This window comes from Microplitis mediator, chromosome 1 (assembly GCF_029852145.1).
Source record: "Microplitis mediator isolate UGA2020A chromosome 1, iyMicMedi2.1, whole genome shotgun sequence".
Lineage (NCBI taxonomy): Eukaryota > Metazoa > Arthropoda > Insecta > Hymenoptera > Braconidae > Microplitis > Microplitis mediator.
In genome coordinates this window covers 11,851,322-11,876,474 of record NC_079969.1, presented here as the reverse complement: position 1 = coordinate 11,876,474, position 25,153 = coordinate 11,851,322, and the positions used below count along the sequence as shown (strand labels likewise).

Sequence of the window (25,153 nt, the reverse complement as noted above, 5' to 3'; positions counted from 1 at the left end):
GACTCCGAATTTAACTGAATTAAAACGAATTCAAAATTTTTAAATCGGTTTCATTCTGTTTAATTCAAAAATAATCCTTGAATTCTTTTAAATTCGGTCTTAACGAATTTAACAGAATATAACAGAGTTAAAATTTTTAATTTGGTCGAATTCAGTTGTTTAATCAGGGTTATTTTTCGATTATTTTCCAATTGAACCCGATTGAAATTTTTAATCAGATTCAATCGAAAAATAATAACTTTTTTCCGATTAACTTTCAATCAGATTCGTTCGGAATTTCCCGATTAAAACTGATTGAAAGTCAAAAAGAACTTTCCGATTAGAATTTTTCAATCGGAGTCATTACCGTAATAATAATTATAATGCGAAAAATTATAATGATAACGGTATTAATTACAGTTGCAATAATAATAATTTTATTGATGAACACAATGCTCAATAAAACTTTTAAATTGTAACAGAAGCTTCAAATGTAATTAATGATTACAATTATAAACAATAAATTATATTTTATATTACTTAACATTGATTAAATTACTCTTCATGAATCATAGATGGTGAATTTTCATCATTAATTTGTCTATTTTTTCCTATTCTTAGTTTGTAATTTTGACAATTTTCCCTGATTAGGAAAAATGATTCAATCCATGCTAAGTGTATATCTATATATTAGTCGATTCAAATTATTTATTTAGTTATTTACTATTTATTTAGTTAACAGAGGCTTATAACGGGCTGTCTGGTACAAAACTCTTGAGATTAATTAATCTACTTAATTAAGTAGGGGAAGTTGTTGTTGACTCTTAGTACCACTGATCTGAACAATAACTAGTAACAAATAGTTACTATTCAGATCAGTGCTTAGTACCTTTCGTTTGAGAAGAAGAGGATTATTACGGGCAGGCTTATGATGGGTAGTCGACTGTAAATTAACGAGATTGCGATTCCGGTTAGCATAAAATAATAATTAATCTGAATATTTTACTACAGAACCTCTGGCTAATTAAAGTACAATAATACATATTTTATAAGAATAATATAATTTATTTTTTACATCAATATTTAATAATATTTAACAATTAATTAAGTTAAAAATTTATCTAAACTAGACATTACTAATAAAACTCATTATTGAATTATAATAGTGGTTTATTGTTAAAATGAGAAAATATAACAAACATATCAATAAAACTTTCATATATATTTTTTTTTTTTAATCTTTAAGTCAATATAAAATACTACGTAGATAGGAGTGCAAAAAATTAAATAGATATTTTTTCGTGCGTCATATTTCTTAAGTGATATAAAATTTTTATTTGAATATCTATAGATGCAGATAATGATGTACATTAGGGTGGGCCAAAAAAAGTGACTATTTTTTTTTTCTTTAGTTACAGTGAAAATATTGTTTGAGATGATGAAAAAAAAATTCTATTAAAATTTGAGCTCTTAATATTAATATTAAGAGGTGCCTATTTGCAATTCTCCATTTCCCATTTAAATAACATGGGAAAAAAAATTTTTTATTTTTTTATTTTTCTAGCTCGGCATTCGCACGTCATATAAATGAGTCCATAGCATATTCTTGTAGAGAATTTAACGCTCTACAAAAAAGGTCTCTTATCATTTTTTGATAAATCCATCCATTCGAAAGTTATCGGAGCTGGAAGTCAAATATATAATAAATTTCCAGATCTTTTTACTTTTCCAGCAAAACTATCAGACTTATCAAAAAATGTCATTGGATCTTTTTTATAGACAATTTTATTCCCTACATATTATTTTCAATGAAGTTCTTTGAAATACCGCATTGTTTTCTAGTTATTTTCATTTTAATCTTAAGTTCTCAGAATAGAGTAGAAGACTATTATTTTTACGAGCTTGGCATTAAAATGAAAATAACAAAAAATGATAAGAGACCTTTTTTGTAGAGCGTTAAATTCTCTACAAGAATATGCTATGGACTCATTTATATGACGTGCGAATGCCGAGCTAGAAAAATAAAAAAATAAAAAATTTTTTTTCCCATGTTATTTAAATGGGAAATGGAGAATTGCAAATAGGCACCTCTTAATATTAATATTAAGAGCTCAAATTTTAATAGAATTTTTTTTTCATCATCTCAAACAATATTTTCACTGTAACTAAAGAAAAAAAAAATAGTCACTTTTTTTGGCCCACCCTAATGTACATCAAATGCGTTTACAGGAACATATATTAAAAATTCTGCGCTACTATTTACTTTGTATTTTGTATTTATTTTAATGTTATTTGTAAAAAAAACAATAGTTATACTTTTGACATGAAAATAATTTTTAAATGTGTACTTGGCGTTTTTTTTTTTTTTTTTTTTTACAGAGAACCTGTTTTTGTATAAATTGATTGAATAAAATTAATGAGATAAGAGTTTTTCCATAAGCTCATCAGGTGTTTTAACAAATAATTTATCAGGATTTTCATATTGATTTTTAGGATCATGACAAGCTTCATAAAGTTGTTTATAAATAGCTCCTATAACTTGAAAAGAACGTTTTAACACAATAGATCTAGTGTTACAGTTTTTAAGTAAATTTATTTGAGGTAACAGAAAAGAATCGGACATAGACAAGAATGATTCTAATTTATTCTGCAACGAAAAATTTCATTATTTTTGGTCTTAAAATTTTGTCATTAATTTATTAAATGAAAAAATAAAAAAATTATACTTACACTGAATTCTTTGACACTAAGAGGATCCATTCCAGGTATAGCAGACAAAGGACCATGCTCTTTACCCTGTAGTATTGTATAAATGGGGCCTAAATTCAAATTTGCTACTAGAGAGCTTGCGACTTCAGATGTTAAAGTATCTATTTGGGCATCAGATTGGGCCTGTAATCTTTCTAATCGTTGATCCATGTATTCATAAAGAGACAAAGTAGAATGGATTTGATGCAGACAATTTAGTAAGTAGACTGCCATGTCAACTACTGGTAATCTAGCCGCAGTCTCATCAATTTCTTGAAGTAATGGATCAATAATATACGAGACAATCTATAAAAAAATATGACTTTTATGTTATTGCTATGGAGATAGTTGGTCATGTTAGCGCGCAAAAGCCTTCTAGTTTTAAAATAAAATACCTGAATTACGTCTTTTTCTCTATCATCACCAGTGACAATAAGAGCAACAGACAAAATGTCATTAAGTAATGCTAAGAGTTTTAATACAGAAGCAGCAGGTACTAAATCTTGTCCCGGAGGTTCCGGTCGTTCTCCTAAAGCTATTTGTGTTTCTCTTTGTAATTTTGTTATGAAATTTTTTTCATTCAACTCCAATAGTTGGTGTAAATCTTTTATTAGAATACTCTCTGGGATAACATCATTAAAAATTTTAATATAATATCTTATAAGAGCCATAACAGAATAAAAAACACTGGCAGAAGCATCGGCTGCAAGAATATGCTCTATTCGTGATTTTAACGGATGACAAAGACCTTCTGTAATATTTCCCAAAGCAAGTTTCACTTGATCTGAAATATCTTTGAAATAAAGAATAGAAAAACATTATTTTTATTATTTAAAAGATAAATTAATTAAATAATACCAGTAGAGTCCTTTTTAATTATCATGTCCGGGACTCTTGGAATTCTCAAAAAATAAAAACTTAACTAAATCCATATATAAGAGTATGGACATCAGAGTAGAGAGTTATATTTTAAAATGACACTAAAATATGGGTGTTATGCCATCATCCTATAAACATTTGACGAGTACCATATTCATCATACTACAAATTTAATCAAGTGCTTGATCTAAATGACGGAAAATTTATAAAGTTCACTTAAATAATGTGACTATCAAACCAAACAATATTGAAAAGGACTCGCATAAATAATTTCAAATGTTTCGCGGCAAAACTATGAAATGGTTACACTAGAATTATCACCGTAACACTCTGAAGTGATTCTAACTAGAACGCAGTACCGAAAAGTCGAGTGACCGATTCAACAAGGTCTCATTTTAAATTTTACTCCGAAACTGAGTACTGAGTACTTTCTGTAAAAAAAACAATTTCAGACAGTACTGTATGCAATCTAGACTATATCCACTACTGTCCGGGATAGTAGTCTGTACTATCCTGGACAGTAATGGATCTAGTCTAGATAGTAGTGAATACAGTCTAGATAGCATACAGTATTGTCTGAAATTTTTAACTTCCCGCTAAGAAATTTTATTTTCAGAATAATGTCCGAGTGTGTGTGTGTGTGTGTGTGTGTGTGTGTGTGTGTGTGTGTGTGTGTGTGTGTGTGTGTGTGTGTGTGTGTGTGTGTGTGACCGGTCTATAACTTTTTAACTAATGAACCGATTTGGATGATCAAGGCGGCAATCGAAAGAGCTTGTTGGCCATCAACTTTTCTGAATATTTCAGATCATTTGATCAAGTAGACTCGAAAAAATTGGCGAATCACGGAAAAAAATTTTTTGTTTTTTTAAGTTTTTTATTGATTTCTCAGAAACGACTTGAACGATCGACTTTAAAATCTAATCAGCTCTAGAACTAAATAAAACACGTCGATTGCCGCCTCAACTATCAAAATCGGTTCATTCGTTCGTGAGATATCGCGGGAGAAAGAAATGTCATAAAACGGTTTTTTGCGAATATCTTTGAAACGACTCAACCAAACAATTTCAAAATATGATCAGCTCTAGAACTCAATAAAACACGTGGATTGCCGCCTCAACCATCGAAATCGGTCAATTTGTTCGTGATATATCATGCGAGAAACAAATGCTAAAAACGGTTTTTTTCGAAAACAATGGGATACAAAAGTATTTTCGAGCTCGAAGAGCTCGAAAATGCATTCACAACAATGTTTTCGAGCTCAAGGAGCTCGAAAACAGCGGGAAGTTTTGGGGCTGGCCCGCAGGGTCAACCGATAGACAGATTTTTTTTTTACAGAAAGTACTCAGTACTATCCCAGAGAGTAGTCACTACTATTTTTTTTTCTGTGTAATATATTATTTTCAGAGTAAAATTTAAAATGAGACATTGTTAGATCGGTCAGTTGACTATTCGGTAGTGTATTATGATTGAATCGATTGAATCTGATTAGAATTTTCCAATCGGATTCGATCGGAGTTTTCAATCAAGTTGATGCGAGTCTTTTTGAATATTGTTTGTTTGGATAGTCACATTACTTAAGTGAACTTTATAAATTTTCCGTCATTGAGATCAAGTATTTGATTAACTTAGTAGTATGATTCATCTGGTACTTATCGAGAAATGTTTTTAGGACAACGGTATGGCATGCTAAAGTATATACAAAATTTTTAAAACGAACCAGTTTTATCGCAGGCTTTTAATAAAGTCATAAGATTCTCTTTTTCCATGGGTATTGCTTGATGCAACCAAGCTAACATATCTCCAACATAACGAGTCGGATCATCAGCTCGTAATTCAATAGGATTAGGAGTTCCTCCGGTCGTACTACCAAGTGTTAAAGCATCAATAAATGAACCAACAATAATCGATCTTCGTGCAGTGCAATACTCATCGATTATATACTTGAAAAGAATTGGCCTTTCTTGTAACTTACTCATAGCTTTTATCAACAATGGAGCAATATATTCATTTTCTATATGTCGACATTGATTTTGTGTCCATCTATAAAGTCTTTCGAGGGCTGCTTCCTGCAGCAAAGTCATTCGTTGCATTACATCCAACCCAAGGGTTTGATAACCAGATTGCATAAGAATTCTACAGCTGCTATGAATTGTCTGGAGTCGACTGACAATTGTGAAAAATTCTTCTGTTATCGGTTCTTCTCGAGTTTGCCCATGTAAAATTCCAATTTCGTACTTTGTTAGTTGGAATGTTTTTATAAATGATTTCGCCACATCGTGTTGCATCGATAGTTTTTTACTTTCATTTTGAAGTTTTGTTGTTTTATCTATAAGAGTTATTGTTTGAGCTTTGGTGCTGTGCAAACGGTTGGTCATTGATTGAATTGAATTATTCATTGATGAAACGTCGCAGTGAATAGCATCCAAAGTTGATTTAACTTCTCTGAATGCTGATACAAATTCATCATTTATAATAAGACTTTTTTTTTCAATGTTACTACGTAAATTTCGTCTAGTATTTAATGTGTTATCGGTAAAAAAAGTTGATAATTCTTTTAAAGCTTCAAGGGTTTCCTAAAAATAAAATAAAATTTTTAAAGTACTTGTTGATGGAATAGTTTTTTATTATTTTTTATTTTTTTATTTATTACCTTATCATTTTCTGGTCTAGATTCAAGTAAATTATTGACACGTTTTACTGACCAAGTATTTTGGCTTTTTTCTGATGTTAAAGCCATATTTTGATAAATTCTAAACTCTTAAACCATCTAATTAATACTACTAAATTAGTCTACTTATATTTTATCGTGCAATACATATGGGAACCTTCTTTGTAAATCACAAAAATGGGTTATGTTCACAGATCTTGATATAATAACATTGTAAATAAAGTACAATAAGACCTTGTTATTAAATTTTTTTTTGTCTTTTTTGAATAATCGGAATATTTTTTATCAGTGCAACTAGGGCGCTAGATAATAAGGTCCGATTTACTCAATTTTACTCAAAATTCCGTTACTCAAGCCCGCAGACAACATCTATACTAAGTGACAATGACAACTATACTAAAAAAAACGTGTTCAGTCGAATTAAGTCCTGAGCAAATTTTACTAAGGACTCAGTAAGATTTGGGGTTGGTACAGTTTTGCCGAAAAACTAGATATGGGGAAATAGTGAAAAGTTGGCGCTGCGATAGAAGGAACTAAAATTATTAGGAGCGAATGGTAACCGAGCACTCTGTAAAATGATATTGGTAAAAAAAAAATATGAGAATTCTAACCCAGTCAAAAATGGATAGATTGCGTTACTGATTTAACATAAAGCAGACATTTGAAATCAACAAACTTGAGGCTGGGCCGCACCTAACGAAGTCCTGAATTTAAGAATTCTAATTATTTATTAAATAATTATCATAATTATTAGCTTCCGACTAAAAGCAGAAGACGAACTTCCTCGGAAGATTTTCATCATCCGAGTCCCATAAATATTCAAAAAGTAATTAGAATTCTTAAATTCAGGATTTTGTTAGGTGCGGCCCACCCTTAAGTACGAATAAAGTGAGAGCCCCAGTACCCAGCACCTAATAGCTAACTGGTCAAATGCTTTAAGTCGGACTCAAAATATATATAAATCATTACATTACGATATTCAGCCTACCTTACAGAAACGTTCATGTACATTAAATTAAAGAGAGACTACTTTTTTATTAGCCAGTAGCTCTATAATTATAATTATGTCTAGAATTTATTTGCACATGTACAATTTAATGAATAAAGCTTGGATTTAATAATTGTCTCATTAAGAAATCCGCAGCCTACCATATGGAAAAGTACATGTACATTAAATTAAAAACGGTCCTTTTTTTTGAAACCGGTTACTCTAATTATCTCAATGCCTGTGACTCGTTTGTACATGTACAATTTAATGAATAAAGCTTGGATTTAATTAATAATCTCATTAAGATATCCGTAGCCTATCATATGAAAAAGTACATGTACTTTAAATTAAAAAGCCACTACTTTTTTATTCGCCAGTAGCTCTATAATTATAATCATGCCTGGAATTTGTTTGTTCATGTACAATTTAATGAAAAAAACTTGGATTTAATTAGTATCTTATTAAGATATCCGCAGCCTACCATATAAAAAAGTACGTGCAATTTTGTTAAATGTTTCTTTAAAAATAATTTATCATTATTTAAAAAATCCTAGAATTATCAGACGTCAGCTAATTTCAGTATCATCTTGATTGCAGGCTTTCCATGGCTCTAAAATATCCCAAAAATTAGCATTTGCAATTTTTCTAAATAAAATGTACATGTAAATTATCCAAAATATTAATAAAATTTAAATTATATAAATTATAAAAAAAAATTATTTATTATTATTTCAAGCATTTTATCTCTTACAGAAGTGAAAAGCTTGGATGCGAGTAGGCTAGTTATATAGTGAAAGCAATCGATAAATCTACTCTACAACTAGTTTCATTTAACGAAAATCATAATCACCCAAAAGATAACGTGAGTAATTGATCCTTGATCCTAAAAATTCATCAATAATAAAAATAATAATAATAATAAAAATAAAAATAATAAAAATTTTTCAGATTCCTGTTTAAATAATTTGTGCGAATAAACTATTAGATGATGCTGAAAGCAAACAAATAAAGTCTATAATAAATAAGTATTTCAGTAAAATCCAAGACAACGAAAGGAAACAGAAAGAAGCCGATCAATTGATTGACGAGTTGAAGTTAATCAAAGAAAATAACAAAAACATAGTGAAAGAGAAAATTAAACTGAAAGATTGCAGAATTATATTGGAGGAAATTAACGAAGAACAGCCGATAAAGAAGAGAAAGAGAGAATTAAAAGGGAAAAATAGATCCGGTTTAAAAAAAATTAGGAGCATTCTCTCTGTGGAGTCCGGAAATGTACCTACTGAAATGGTGGCGGGTGACAAGACTGAAAACGAAGTTCCTGATGTCAATGGCGGCGGTGATGGTAACAGTGACCTGAAAAATAACAATCCAGTCGTAGAAGAGGACAAAGACTTGAATGGTGATGGCTGCGATCTTCCGATACCTGAAAAAACTGCTAATGTACCTACTGGAATGGTGGATGGTGACAAGACTGAAAACGAAGTTATCGACGTCGGTGGTAGCAGTGATCGTAACAGTGACCTAAAAACCAAAAAGAAAATGAATAAAAAAGGAACACACCTACTGTCACAAACAAAAAAACAAAAATCAAAAAACAAAGAAGACTGGACGTGCGCAATATGCAAGAAAAATAAAATAATGAAAACGCATGGATGCAAACTCCATGATATGTAGTACCATGAACAATGCAGTGAGGATAAAAATTTACTAGGTCGAAACCGAAAAAATTTATGTATTGCACGCCTCGAAAGCGAAGCGGCGAGGTTGTGCTTTATAACGGACCTGTCAAGGTCACTTGACTTTTCCTCATTAAACTATATATATCATTTTTATATCACACTCACACGTTATACAAAGCACATTAACCTAAAGAGGAAACACTAATTATTAAGACTGATACTTTCATTAAGTTGTCCGATACGTATTATAATAAAAAAAAGTTCAATAAAAAATATGTAACGTGGACGTCAGTTAGTCTGTAGTCCAAAAAGTCTGTGGCACGGATATTTCGTGAACGGCTTGACAAAATGACTTTATTTTTTTTTTCACTGTCTTCAGAATTATGCAAAGAAGGTTCTTTTCGAAAATCACTACTGTAGACCCTCACGTTTTTTTTTTAATAAATCATTTCTGTTAAAACCGGCACTATTCCATGTAAACATGCACACACTGCAGCCATTTTTTTATTTTATCGGGAATTTTTTATTTTATCAACGAACTTTGCTGATATCATAAGGTTCTACTTTACCATCAAATAATTTTTTGCACGCCTCGAAAGCGAAGCGGCGAGGTTGTGCTTTATAACGGACCTGTCAAGGTCACTGGACTTTTCCTCATTAAACTGTATATATTTTTTTTTTATTACCAATTGTCATAGAATTAACTAAATTAAAAAAAAAAAAACGACGAATTTCTTTCTAGATATTTATTAAAAAATTTTGTAATTAAAAAAAAAATTAATAATTTATATATTTCATTGTAACATGAGCGTTCGAGGTGTGCACTTTTGGATTTTCCAAACTTTTTGTATCTTCAAACCATAAATAAAAGTAAACAATTTTTAAATAACTTATCAATATACCGTCTTTTCATTAACGATAATTTTTAACTGTAACTAAAATTAGCCCCCCCCCCCCCTTGAACCAAATGTACACATAAGTATCAATAAGTCGCCTCTTAATTAATAATCATTTTTAATGCAACACGAAATGGCTCGTGCTTAGAGTAAATGTGCATGTATATATCAGTAAGCTGCTTAATAACTGATAATAATTTTTAAGTATGACGAACAATATCGTGCTCATAAAGTGAACATACATGTACATATCGATTAGTTGCCTCATACGTTAGACGAGAGCTGTCTATCGGTTCAATGTACATGTACGAACTATTTGATAGCAATGTATTCAATAGGGATTACCAGATAATGAGACGCGAACTTTCTATCAGTTCAATGTCGTGTACGAACTATTTGATAACAATGTATTCGATAGAAATTACCAGGTGATTAGGAAAGAACCGTCAATTGGTAGGCTGCGCATATCTTAATGAGATAAATAATTAAATCCGAACTTTTTTCATTAAATTGTAGATGTACAAATAAATTCCAGACATGATTATAATTATAGAGCTATTAGCTAATTAAAAAGTAGTGGGTCTTTAATTTAAAGTACATGTACTTTTCCATATGGTAGGTTGCAGATATCTTAATGAGATAACTAATTAAATCCAAACTTTTTTCATTAAATTGTACATGTTCAAACAAATTCCAGACATAATTTTAATTATAAAGCTACTGGCTAATAAAAAAGTAGTGGCTTTTTAATTTAATGTACATGTACTTTTTCATACGGTAGGCTGCGGATATCTTAATGAGATAACTAATTAAATCCAAACTTTTTTCATTAAATTATACATGTACAAACGAGTCGCAGGCATTGAGATAATTAGAGTAATCGGCTTAAAAAAAAAATCTGTCTATCGGTTGACCCTGCGGGCCAGTCCCAAAACTTCCCGCTGTTTTCGAGCTCCTTGAGCATCAATGATACTCGATAATAAAAAACTAAAACTATCGATATTTTTTTTCAATATCGCCCATCCCTACTACAGAGAGGTCTTCTCTCTGAGTAAAGTTGTCACACTGCCCCCATAATGAGTAATTGCAAAATTTTTTTTTGCAATCGTTTGATGGTTTATGATAGTTTAATTTTATTTTTTAATGGTTATTAGTTCATTTATAAAATAAAAAATAAAATTTGACCTACTTTTTTTTAACTTGGCATCCCATTTTCGAAATCGCCGGTTTTTTTTTTTTATTAAAATTCGATTTAAAATCGTTTGATGGTGAATGATAGATAATTAGTTATACTTAGGTATATATGGATATTTTTTGAGTAATTATAAAAAATATGTACTTGGGTAATGAGTTATATATTTCAATTACTTGCCACCACCGACAACGTCACTTGGCCAGCCTCTTACTTATAACCGATCTGATTTTTTTCTATCGCAATTGTATGGAGGGTAGAGGTACCTCTACCCTCCATATTTATTTATATTCCATTTTCCTGTACTTGAATACAATTTTTTAGTTGATTATTCTAGACTATCAGAGGTGTATTCCTCTATAATTATTCTATATTTAATTATTTAATACGATTGACATCATTATTTATCATGAAACACCATTATAATTATTCTAATATGCTACATTTCTATTAATTTATTTATTATACGAGTCACTCTTTATTTAATATATAACTATATATTAACAACAATAGTTTATATATAATAATAGTTGAGTTCTTGTGATATGGTTTTCATCTATAAGTAACATTTACTTATTAAATGATTCCTTTTCTGATTTGTTTATAGAGTATGAATTTGTTTATTTTACTGTTAACTATAGAACAAGGGCCTATTCATGATTTTTATGCGTGTATTTTGTTTAGGTTTTAAGTATCGGGTGATAAGGAAACGTTCCAAGACCACTTGACTGTATTTATATTTCTCCGAATACCAAATAAAGATTTATTTATCTATTTATTTAAAATTCCTTATAATCTAAATATATAATTTAATGAGTATGTGCCACGACGATTTAGTATTTAAATTATTGACCAAATATTGATAAGACGCAATTAGTGTTGTAAGATCTTAATATATATAAATTTCAAATGGAATTTAAATGCGCGCCTATTTATGGATTTCAGGTTCACTAACTAATTAACAGGTAGAGGCACCTAAGACCACTGAGGACCAAGGCTTACTAGTAACCCCTATTCTAGTAACTTTGCTGAGGGCATACCAGGAGGTTGGGACAGTTCGGCGAAAATGTGCCACGTGTTATGTCCTGGGAGGTTACTAGGATCAGAGCAGACGCCACCTCCTGGACAGTGGGCAGTTCGTTGTCACGCGGGACCAATTTTGAATTTGAAAACAGTGATAAATTTATTGTTGACTATGATGATGATGATGATTATGATTATTATTTAATGAAATAATGAAATTATGGATAAGGATAGATGTAATTGATAAAATAACTTTTATCTGAAGACTGAGTTTTATTATAAAGTGTAGATTAGATTTGATCAGTAATAACAGTTGTGCTCGTCAATAGTTTTCGGAGAGAAGTGAAGTTACATCAGACGGCAGAAAGATCTCTGACCTCCACTCTCCAACTTCTCCCCACTACTCTCATGTTCACACTCATGTTCATACAATATACATATATATATATATATATACAGGGTGATTCAGAATTACCTTCACAGCGGAAAAATTTGAACAGAGGAGACGATTCTGAGCATAAAGTTCCTTAGCCATTTTTCAAAATTCTCAATAGTTTTTGAGTTATTTAAAATCTAAATTGACCAATCAAAGACATGCTTTGAGATTTAAAAAAAAATAAAAAGAATAATAAATAAGTTTGGCAACGCCGCAACAGTAAACTTCAAGTTATACACTATTTATTTAATTTAAAAAGTTCGATTTGTCACAGAAGAGAAACAAAACACACAATTACAACATAGAATATATTCGTATATTTTGTTTAATCTTTTCTCTTTTTATAGAAAGAATTATTAATGGAAAATAATGCTTTTATGAAAAATAAAGCTTTTGGAAATTCGACAAAACAAAAATTACAGATTTTTAATTATATGATGAGCGACCCAGATTAAAAAAAGAAATTTGAAAACTAATTGAATTATGTTTTACCAGAATAAAAGCAATTTCAAATAGACAAATATATACATACACATTATTTTAAAATCTTTCATTCCGCTTGCTCTGTCTCGCTCAAGACTTTGCTAAGCTCTCATTGTACGTCATACAAAACATATTTGTAAAAATCTCGCGGATTGTCTTGTTAAACATCATCCAAGTGATCTTTCTCGGCGATTAGCTATCTGACTATCTCGCTAATGGTCTTGCTGGTGATCTTTCTTAGAATTTTGCTGGTGATCTTGCTGACCATCTGGCTGATGGTCTTGCTGGTGGTCTTGCTGGTGGTCTTGCTGACCATCTGGCTGATCACCAGCAAGACCATCAGCAAGACCATCAGCAAGACCACCAGCAAGACCTTCAGCAAGACCACCAGCAAGACCACCAGCAAGGCCACCAGCAAGACCACACCACCAGCGAGACCATCAGCAAGACCATCAGCAAGACCACTACCAAGACCCTCAGCAAGACCATCAGCAAGACCCCCAGCAAGACCACCAGCAAGACCTTCAGCAAGACCACCAGCAAGACCATCAGCAAGACCCCCAGCAAGACCACCAGCAAGACCACCAGCAAGACCACCAGCAAGACCACCAGCAAGACCATCAGCCAGATGGTCAGCAAGATCACCAGCAAAATTCTAAGAAAGATCACCAGCAAGACCATTAGCGAGATAGTCAGATAGCTAATCGCCGAGAAAGATCACTTGGATGATGTTTAACAAGACAATCCGCGAGATTTTTACAAATATGTTTTGTATGACGTACAATGAGCGCTTAGCAAAGTCTTGAGCGAGACAGAGCAAGCGGAATAAAAGATTTTAAAATAATGTGTATCTATATATTTGTCTATTTGAAATTGCTTTTATTCTGGTAAAACATAATTCAATTACTTTTCAAATTTTTTTTTTTAATCTGGGTCGCTCATCATATAATTAAAAATCTGTAATTTTTGTTTTGTCGAATTTCCAAAAGCTTTATTTTTCATAAAAGCATTATTTTCCATTAATAATTCTTTCTATAAAAAGAGAAAAGATTAAACAAAATATACGAATATATTCTATGTTGTGATTGTGTGTTTTGTTTCTCTTCTGTGACAAATCGAACTTTTTGAATTAAATAAATAGTGTATAACTTGAAGTTTACTGTTGCGGCGTTGCCAAACTTATTTATTATTCTTTTTATTTTTTTTTAAATCTCAAAGCATGTCTTTGATTGGTCAATTTAGATTTTAAATAACTCAAAAACTATTGAGAATTTTGAAAAATGGCTAAGGAACTTTATGCTCAGAATCGTCTCCTCTATTCAAATTTTCCCGCTGTGAAGGTAATTCTGAATCACCCTGTATATATATATATATATATATATATATATATATATATATATATATATATATATATATATATATCCATGTTCTTTACCAAATATACTTATACTTTTTACTAATACTAATTCGAGACATAAACTTACATATTTACGTTCTTTACTTTACCCATTCTATGACTTTACTTATTACTTATATTATTTATATTCTACTTTCCTGTATTTGGATACAATCTTTCAGTTAAATATTCTAGACTATCAGAGGTGTATTCTTTTATAATTATTCTATATTTAATTAATTGATACGATTGACATTATCATTTATCGTGAAACATCATTATAGTTATTCTAATGTTATATTTCTATATTTCTATTAATTTATTTATTATACGAGTCACTCTTTATTTAATATGTATATATATTAACAATAATAATTGAGTTCTTGTGATATGGTTTTCATTTATAAGTAACATTTATTTATTAAATATATCTTTTCTTATTTGATTATAGAGTATGCATTTGTTTATAACCATATTTACTGTTAACTATAGAACAAGGGCCTATTCATGATTTTTATGCGTGTGTTTTGTTTAGGTTTTAAGTATCGGGTGACAGGAAACGTTCCAAGACCACTCAACTGTATTTATATTTCTCTGAATACAAAATAAAGATTTATTTATTTATCTATTTATTCAAAGTTTCTTATAATAAAAATATATAATTTAATAAGTATGTGCCACGACGATTTATTATTTAAATTATTGACTAAATATTGATAAGACGCAATTAGTGTTGTAAGATAATATATAATTTCAAATGAAATTTAAATGCGCGCCTATTTATGGATCTCAAGTTCATTAATTCATTAACAGGTGGCACATTTTCATCGAGGAAAGCGCTATAGTCTTACAATTTTAATTTATATTTTAGCAACAAACTACAGTTTTTATATTTTACATACAAATGTGTCATTGTGCATATACTTTTATGTTATCTTTTTAAAAATATTTGATGCATTAAAATAACTTTTTTGAATGGTTTAGCTATTGAAAGTAATTTGTTAAAATTTTCATTTGCAAATGAACAATAACTCGAAGAAATATTTATAAAAATTCATAGCAGCATGTAAGATACTCAATTTTTTTTTAATTGTGCGGCAAAATTTTATAGGTTATTAAATTTAAACCTGAATTTAAAAACAAAAAATAATTTAAAATGAGTGGAGAATCTCAAATTTCTATAATCGTTAATGATATATTGGTAAGTAGATATATTTTTTTCATAACAATGTAATATTTTTATTAAAAAAAAAATAATAATTTATTTTAATAGAAAGTAGAAGCAATTGAAGAAGCTTTCAGCTGCGTCTTAGTTCATAATCTTAACAGTGAAACGGAAAAAATAAAAGGATGGCAAGCAGAATTGAGTTCTGCGATGTTGAAATTGCCCGCAGATCAACAAGAACTTGCAGTAAAACAGTTTCTAATTTTAGCTGCTGGAATGACAAATCATAAACGATTGCAACTTTTACTTGGTCTCTTAGAGAATTTAGTTGTCAATAATGTTTTACCAGCAAGGTGATATTATTTTTCACTACCTAAAAAATCAAGATTACATTGAGAGAAAGAAATTCATATTTTAAAGAACAAATGCATGACTTAAGTATTTTATTTATTTGTTCATTTAATCATTCGATCATGAAGCATTGTTCCTTGTGATTATAAACAGATAATACCTAAAGTTTTGAAGTACATATTCATTTATAATCACGTATATATTTATGTAACAAATTGTTATATAAATATATTTACCAGGGTGTATCAAATAAATCGACTAATTTTTTTTTTCTTTTCATTACATCGAGAATATTGTTGGAAATGGTGAAAAAAAAATACTGAGAAAGTTTGAGCTCTTAATATGAACATTAAGAGGTTCCGCATTGCACTTTTCTATTTTCCATAACAATAACAGAAAAAATTTTTTTTGCGTCTTCTGATTTTTATAAGTAGCTAACGATGCGTCATAGGAATAATTGGTAGGCATATTTTTGTAGGGAATTGAATGCTCTACAAAAAAAGTTTCTTATCATTTATTGGTAAATCTATTTGTTCAAAAGTTATTTGAGGTTGAAGTCGAATTCATATTAAATTTTGAGATCTTATTTTTCCGGCGAAACTATCAGACCTATTACAAAATATCGTAGGACCTTTTTTGTAGACGATTTTATTCCTTACAAGTTATTTCCAATAAAGTTTTTTTGAATTCCGCATTGTTTTCTAGTTATTTTAATTTCAATGTCAAGCTCATAAATAATAGTCTTCTGATCGATTTTAAGAGCTTGACATTAAAATAAAAATAACTAGAAAACAATGCGGAATTCAAAAAAACTTTATTAGAAATAACTTGTAGGGAATAAAATCGTCTACAAAAAAGGTCCTACGATATTTTGTAATAGGTCTGATAGTTTCGCCGGAAAAATAAGAAGATGTCAAAATTTAATATGAATTCGACTTCAACCTCAAATAACTTTTGAACAAATAAATTTATCAAAAAATGATAAGAAACTTTTTTTGTAGAGCATTCAATTACCTACAAAAATGTGCTTGCCAATTATTCCTATGACGCATCGTTAGCTACTTATAAAAATCAGAAGACGCAAAAAAAATTTTTTCTATGTTATTCTTATGGAAAATAGAAAAGTGCAATGCGAATAGCACCTATTACGAAAATCATCAAGTGTTGCTGATGAAGTAGCCTTGATTGGAAACAAATTCCAAAAGTTACAGCCAGTTATAATGAAAGATTAGTTACTTAAATAGTGCCAAACAATTATTTTTTTTAGTCAAGTTGAATAATTACTTTATTCAAGTATTTTATTTATTTATTTATTTATTTATTTATTTTTTTCCATTTATTGAATTTTTCATGCCAAAGCAGAGGCTAAATGGCAAAGTGTAATTATACAGATGATCTTACAAAAGTACACAGTAAAAAATATTGTGTAAAATCAACACAGTTTGTGTGTTAAAAACGGTTGACACGAAATTTGTGTTAAAATTTCGACACAAACTTTGTGTAACCCCTTTTTAACACAAAGATTATGTTGAAATATCGCCACAATAGGGCGCAAAGAATTCCACAGTAACACACAAAATGTGTTAATAAAGAGTGTATAGCACATTTTTTATGTTAGAAAATAAAGTGACACAAACTTTGTGTTAGTTTAACACACTACAATTTTTAACACAAACCGTTTTCGACACAAATGCACAATATTTTTTACTGTGTAGTATAAAAATTTTAAGTGATCAAACATCAATGATACGAACAATCAATCAGTCATACTGACAAAAATACAATAGATTATGAGCGATATAAAGTTCAATAATACGCCGTTACAAATTTCGTTAATTAAAATCTAGATTTAGTAGATAATCATACATCTTATTTTTGGAAATTTCAATACTTCCTGATTGAATTACATCTAGGGGGAACTCTTGCCAAAGACGTATAATTGATACTACAAATGATGGCTCATAGCACAGAAGAAAAATATGGCATTTTATAATTTACATTGTTTTTCTTAACAGCTCGTCTTTCAGAACGTCTTGTATCAATATCAACAATGAATAGCTCACGCAGATAAAGAGGTTTTCCAAATTCTAATAATTTATAGAAGTAACAAGCCATATAATACACTCTTCTAGATTTTACTGATAACCACCCATATTTAATAGCTTAATACTAACAAAAAAATTTAACTTTGTCAAAAAAATATAATTAAACATACCTTTTTTTTTATCTAATGTTATTCAGATTAGTTTTTTACCTTAACAAACATTTTTAAGATTCGAACTTAGACCGATCACTCGAGACTTGTGGTGCTGAGCCACGGTGGCTTATTGGAAGTCATCTTTTTAATAAACTCTTAAGTTCTTCATCAATGTTTGTCATCTTAAATATTAATTTACACAACAAAATAATAAAATTTAAATATTTAATAGTTTATAGATGTAACTCTAGAAAAAATTAAAATATTTTATATTTTTTTCAACATCAATGACAAATATTCATTTTATTATAAAAAAAAATTTTTTTTAATTTTTAATCATATGTTCCTTCAATTCCTTTTTTTTTATTTAACCAAAGGATTGATTTATTGAGCTTTTTAATTGTAATAAATTTGAGAATTTATCAACTAAATTTTCGAAATATTTGGTTGCCTTAAGTAATTGATGCTTCTAGAAATTTATTACTAAAGTGAAGTAAAATAAGAACTATCAATTTGATTAAGGAAAAAAATTACTAATTTCGACACTTATGGAAACAAGATAAACAATTACGTGAATTTAATGTTTTTTTCTCTCAGTGTAAAAAAATCGAGATTGCATTAATTTTAAAAATAAAATATGTTTTTTTTTTCTCTAGAATGGTGTGTGAATCAATTTTGAGCTGCGATAAATTAGTATATGAGCTCCAAGACTTTTGGGTTGAATGTTTTACATTGATAAAAAAAATAATTGGTGGAGTAGATTACAAAGGCGTACGAGAAGTAATGAAAGGTTGTATAGAAAAGGCTCAGACAATTCCAGCAAAATTAAATGCTTCAGTACAGCCGCAACTTAAAACTCTCGAACACGTATTTGAAAATATATTTGATAGAAGTGCTTGTCTTTTACCAAGTTATTTTATTGTAACTGAAATTCAAAAAGTATATCCGGAGAATAAAAATTGGCCTCATTGGAAGTTAGCAAGACTTATGTCAAGTTTCGTCGAGAGTTTTCGTCCAGTAGCACAAATGGTATCAATAATAGGGCATTCAAAAATGCTTCCAGTTGTCGAGCATACAGGATATGCTGACCATTTGATAAATCCCTGGTTATTGGATCCAACATCATTAAAGTTTTCCCTCAAAGGAAATCTTCCTTATGACGCTGAACTGCTGAAACCTCAAACAGATTTACTTCGTTACGTTTTAGAACAGCCTTATAGTCGTGATATGGTTTGTTCAATGCTCGGTCTTCAAAAGCAACACAAACAACGATGTGTAGCATTGGAAGAACAAATGGTAGAGCTTGTTATTCTTGCAATGGAGAGATCCGAAAATGATACCACACAGTCAACCGAAGGAATTGATGGAACTGTAGCGAATCACTGGGTATGGTTACACCTTTCATCTCAATTAATTTACTTTATTCTCTTTCAATTCGCTTGTTTTCCAAGCATTGTAATGGCAATTCATGAAAAACTTGCGGCAAGAGATTTACGAAAAGGTAGAGATCATTTAATGTGGGTACTACTACAATTTATTTCTGGAAGCATTCAGCGAAATCCTTTGGCTAATTTTTTACCAGTATTGAAACTTTATGATCTTTTATACCCAGAAAAAGAGCCACTTCCTGTACCAGATTTCAATCAAGCTCTTTGTACTCATCAAATGGCTATGACGTGTATATGGATTCACTTATTAAAGAAAGCGCAATTGGAGCATGCTAATATTCATCGACCAATTCCTATAGCATTGAAAAATCATCACGAATTTCTTCAACACTTGGTTATGCCGAACTCGTCACTTTGTATGGGACCAGACTATAGAATTGCTCTTCTTTGCAATGCTTACTCTACTTATCAAGAATATTTTAGCAGACCTATGGCTACGCTTGTTGACACAGTTTTGGGTACGCAGAAGAGCCAGCCACAACAACCATTACCAACAAATTTACAGAATAATGCAGCTCTAGCAACAGGACCAATTACTCCTCTATCTATGTCGATTCTTGACTCTCTGACAGTACATTCCAAGATGAGCCTCATTCACAGTATTGTTACTCATGTTATAAAACTAGCACAGTCAAAAAGTAACATGCCGTTAGCACCTGCTCTTGTAGAAACTTACAGTAGACTTTTAGTTTATACTGAGATAGAAAGTCTTGGAATAAAAGGATTTATAAGTCAGTTACTGCCTCAAGTATTCAAATCTCACGCTTGGGGAACTTTGTATACACTATTGGAAATGTTCAGCTATAGGATGCATCATATTCAGCCTCATTACAGAGTTCAAATACTTTCTCATCTTCACAGTCTAGCTGCAGTACCTCAGACAAATCAAACTCAATTGCATTTATGTGTTGAAAGTACGGCTTTGAGAATGATAACAGGTTTAGGATCATCTGAAGTTCAGCCTCAACTGTCTAGATTTTTATCTGAGCCAAAAACTTTAGTGTCTTCGGAATCAGAAGAACTCAATCGTGCTTTAGTGCTTACTCTTGCCAGGTCAATGCACATTACAAGTACTGGTGCAGATTCTTTGAGTGGAACGTGGTGTAAAGAATTATTAAATACTATTATGCAAAATACTCCTCATTCATGGGCAAACCATACGCTCCAATGCTTTCCTCCAGTGCTAAGTGAATTTTTCCAACAGAATAGTGTTCCTTGGGAGAATAAACAGCAAATAAAAAAAGCGGTTGAAGAAGAATACAGAAATTGGGCATCCATGAGCAATGAAAATGATATAATTGCTCATTTTTCAGTACCAGGTACTCCGCCATTGTTTCTCTGTCTTTTATGGAAAATGATTCTTGAAACGGACAGAATAAGTCCGATCGCTTATAAAATTTTAGAACGAATAGGTGCCAGAGCTTTATCCGCTCATTTACGAAAGTTTTGTGATTATTTGGTGTTTGAATTTGCTAATAGTGTTGGAGGAGGACAACATGTCAACAAATGTGTTGACACAATAAATCATATGATTTGGAAATATAATATTGTAACCATTGATCGACTTGTATTGTGTTTAGCCTTAAGAACTCAAGAGGGTAATGAAGCACAAGTTTGTTTCTTCATTATTCAATTATTGTTACTAAAAGCTGCTGAATTTCGTAATCGAGTTCAAGAGTTTGTTAAGGAAAACTCACCGGAGCATTGGAAGCAATCCAATTGGCATGAAAAACATTTAGCGTTCCATCGGAAATTTCCAGAGACTTTTGCGCCAGAAGGAATAATGGATCAAACAAGCGGTGGCCCAAGTCAATATCAAAGCTTACCTGTTTATTTTGGTAACGTTTGTTTGAGATTTTTGCCTGTTTTTGACATTGTTGTACATAAATTCTTAGAGATTCCTCAAGTAAGTAAAAGTTTAGAAATTCTTTTAGATCATTTAGGATGTCTATATAAATTTCACGATCGCCCTGTTACTTATTTATACAATACCCTTCATTACTATGAAAATAAATTGCGCGATCGGCCGTCTTTGAAGCGACGCCTGGTCGCTGCTGTGCTTGGATCGCTGAGAGAAATTAGAGCACCTACTTGGGCTTTATCTGAACCTTTTTTACATTATATGACACGATCTCCTGATGAAGCTGTCTCTTGGATTCCGGAATTAGATTATTATATTCGTTTAGTCAGAAGAATGGTTGAAACAATGGCAGGAATGCCGCACTTCCCATCAGTTGACTGGAGATTCAATGAATTTCCAAATCCTGCGGCACATGTTCTGTATGTGACATGTGTTGAATTAATGGCAGTTCCTGTTGCGCCAAATCTTGTTGCTGACAGTCTTTTAGATGTCGTTGCTAAAGGATACACCGTTATAGCTCCAAAAGAGATTCATCTGTGGATTAATTGCGTTGGGTTGCTTATGACAGCATTACCTGAATGCTATTGGACTGCTTTTTATGATCGTATTGTTGAAACTGTTAACAGTCCGGGATTAGAAAAATGGCAGTATAATAATCTTACACCATTTCAAATGTTTAATTTTGATAATACACATAATTGTTTGATGGAAAATAAGTATTCTTATATGTTAGCCATCGCTCATTCAATATGGCATCATGCTGGTGTTGGACAAATAACTACTATGCCGCAACTTATCAAAGAAAAACTCCAGCCCGTTGTCAATAGTGAAGAGCAATTAATATTTGCTTGTCACTTAATTGGACCTACTTTGGCGCGATTCAATGTAGAACGACCGCGTTGTATAGTCGAATTATCAGTAAGTTTATACGAAATGTTAGAACAAGTCGATAAAACTCAAACTACCCTTAAATATATGGATCCAGTTTGTGATCTTCTTTATCATATTAAATATATGTTCGTTGGAGATATGATGAAAACTGACGTAGAGTGTATTATTCGAAGACTTAGACCAGCATTGCAAATGAGGCTTAGGTTTATTGCTCATTTAAGTATCGATGAAATTAACTCAAATTAATTATGTATCATATAGATTTAGTTTTTTTAAATAATATTGTATTAAACGTAAACTAAGAAAATTTTATTCAGTGTTTTCTTACTCTATTTTAATTAAAATTCATTGTTCAGTTGATAAATAATTTAAATTGTAATAAATTAAAAAATATTAAATTATATATATTTCTATTGTATTTTAATTTTTTTTCTACACTAGTCCAGTCGAAGCTCCGAAATAGGAGACATTTCTCGAAAGTTAGTGCAAATTCGGTTGATGGTTTATGATGTCACCCGCAAACACTCCCCAGAATAAAAAAAAGTCATCACCCCAAAGGTTGATAAGAAAAAAATAAAAACTCCTTTTTATCTCTACCCGGGAAAAAATGATTTTACCTAATCATGTATAGTTATATATGATTATATATTAGGGTGGCGTAAAAAAACCGACTAATTTTTTTTTTTCAATCTCGCATGAAAATTTGTAAGCTTTCATTGATTTAAGAACCCTCTCTAAAAAATTTTTTAAAGATCGCTCACGAATCTCAAAAATTCCAAAAATCATGACAATTCGATTCTTTCTTTTTTTAAAATTTTTTTTCTCGTTGCGGCAGATATTGATACACCAAAAATTATCAAGTCCCTCAAAATTTCAACTCAAAATATGAATTTTTAAAGGTCGCTCAAGAATTTCGAAAGTTTTTAACTTCAACAAGGATCATGTTCCTGAGCGACCTTTAAATATTAATATTAAGACTTGATTTAGGATTCACTTTTTATTCATAATATAATGATTAAAAATTTCTAACGAGACAGTAAAAAAATTGAAAAGAGCTCAAAAATTGAAATCTTGTAATTAATGTATATTTTTAATAGAAATTTCAATAGTACTTTTTTATTCACAAGTATTTTTTATTTTAATAGTATTAGTTTTTAGTAAATTTCATAGTAATATTATGATCGTGATAATAATAAATAGTAATAGTAAAAGTAATAATAATAAATTAAAAAGAAATCTCTATCTTAAAGATGTTGGAGGGAAATGATAGTAGCTACCAACTAGAGAAAGAAATTCCATAGTCACTAAAATCTTAACGCTAATTTTTTCGAATACGAGTAGACATAAAAGAATTTTAGACCCGTAAATCGGAAAAATTTTTATGATATTTCATCAAGTATTAGTTTACACATAAAAAAACTTTAGATCAGCCAATCGAGAATATTTGCCATGTTAATAACTCTTCAAAAACATTACACTGAGAAAAAAAAAATACTTTTATTAAGAATATTTACTTGATACAAGAACGTATATTATTAATTTTCAAGAATATATAATTTTGTCTCAAGAATTCGTAGAATTGATGGAAATAATTTTTATTTAATTTAAGTAAAGCTAAATTAGCTTATCTCAGAAAAAATAAAAAAAATTTTTTTTTTTAATTCTTTCGACAACGGTTTCTCTTGAACGAATGAGCCGATTTTAATGGTTGAGGTGGCATTCGACGCGGCTTCTAAAGCTTCAGAGCCCAGTCGATTTTGGAATCAATCCATCGAGCAGATTAAAATTTATCAAAAAAAACATTTTTGAAAAAAATTTATTTTTGGAATATCTCTGAACGAGCCCTACTGATCAAGCTCAATTTCTTACAGCTTTAAGATATTGACAAGCCGCGTCGAATGACACCTTAAAGTTTAAAATCGGTTCATCCGTTCAAAAGATACAGATATTTACATACGTACGTACGTACATACATACATACATACATAGACTCTGACATCATCTTGAAATTAGTCAGAATAGCTTCCTAGGACCTCAAAACGTCGACATCTGATGAAAATTCGATTTTCGTAAATCGGACCGAAACCAATAACTTCCCGAATTTTTGAAAATTGACATTTTTCTTAGCGGGAAGTTAAAAAGATAAAAGTAACTTTTGTCGTATCTGTTATAGTTAATGAGATATTTCGATTTTAAAAACAAAAAAAAAATTTTTTCCTTGAATTTTTATAAATAATTGCAAAAAAATCATATAAATAATTACGTTATAGCTTTAGTTTGGTAATAAATTTATGGAGTAGCTAATTTAGAAAAAAAGTCTGGATGAATTTGTTGTACCTGCAATAGCTTATAAGTAATATTAATAATAAATAAAGAAAAGCCGGTGCGAAAGGTAAGTTTGAATATACGAGAGAACTTGAAATTAAATAAAAAATCGAAAAAATCAATTTTTTTCCAAAAACTGATACTGGGCTGTTTTTGTTGCATTTTTTAGAGTAAAAAAAAATATAAATAAAAAATTCGATTGTTTACAACAAATTATTTATTGTATAAGCAATTAAAATTTGAATAAAAATAAAAAATTTTTTCCAGACATCGAAGAGCAAGATGAATAACAATTTTCATAACAAGTGGTAAAAAAAAATAGTTAATTAACAAATGCGTTTTTAAGTAATAAAAAAATTTTTTTAAGAAACGGTTTTTTCCCTGATTAAACAAAATGATTAAAAATGATTTCACACGTTAAATGTCCATAAGAGACAGGATTAGAAATGATTTGAAGGATTAAAAAGTATTTAAAATGATTAAAAAACAAATTTTTTTAATCATTTTGTTTAATCAGGGTTTTTTAAAGATCATAATTTTCATCA

At 30.2% G+C, this 25,153-nt stretch overlaps 3 protein-coding genes across 4 annotated transcripts; 2 read left to right on the top strand and 1 right to left on the bottom strand.

Moving 5' to 3' along the window:
- Nucleotides 1-1,129: 1,129 nt before the first annotated feature.
- On the bottom strand, nt 1,130-7,029 carry LOC130668608 (conserved oligomeric Golgi complex subunit 6). Its single transcript, XM_057470966.1, has 5 exons — nt 6,257-7,029; nt 5,324-6,179; nt 3,123-3,520; nt 2,710-3,033; nt 1,130-2,626 (listed from the first exon to the last, which is right to left on the bottom strand). Exons 1-5 carry the CDS (start codon nt 6,341-6,343, stop codon nt 2,393-2,395), a joined length of 1,899 nt encoding a protein of 632 aa, XP_057326949.1. The 5' UTR covers nt 6,344-7,029; the 3' UTR covers nt 1,130-2,392.
- LOC130668617 (uncharacterized) lies at nt 6,928-9,005 on the top strand. 2 transcript variants are annotated; one of them, XR_008990059.1, is made up of 4 exons: nt 6,928-7,754; nt 7,860-7,924; nt 8,016-8,124; nt 8,211-9,005. XR_008990059.1 is itself a non-coding variant. In XM_057470977.1 (2 exons), the coding sequence occupies exon 2, from the start codon at nt 8,550-8,552 to the stop codon at nt 8,937-8,939; it is 390 nt and encodes a 129-aa protein (XP_057326960.1). In that variant the 5' UTR covers nt 7,933-8,124; nt 8,211-8,549; the 3' UTR covers nt 8,940-9,005. The 2 variants fall into 2 exon arrangements, 1 of the variants encoding a protein (XP_057326960.1); XM_057470977.1 differs by lacking the exons at nt 6,928-7,754; nt 7,860-7,924 and having other exon boundaries at nt 7,933-8,124.
- Nucleotides 9,006-15,300: 6,295 nt separating this feature from the next.
- Nucleotides 15,301-22,701, top strand: LOC130666216 (mediator of RNA polymerase II transcription subunit 23). The gene is made up of 3 exons (XM_057467013.1): nt 15,301-15,571; nt 15,644-15,888; nt 18,740-22,701. The coding sequence occupies exons 1-3, from the start codon at nt 15,527-15,529 to the stop codon at nt 22,527-22,529; spliced, it is 4,080 nt and encodes a 1,359-aa protein (XP_057322996.1). The 5' UTR covers nt 15,301-15,526; the 3' UTR covers nt 22,530-22,701.
- The last annotated feature ends 2,452 nt before the right edge of the window (nt 22,702-25,153 follow it).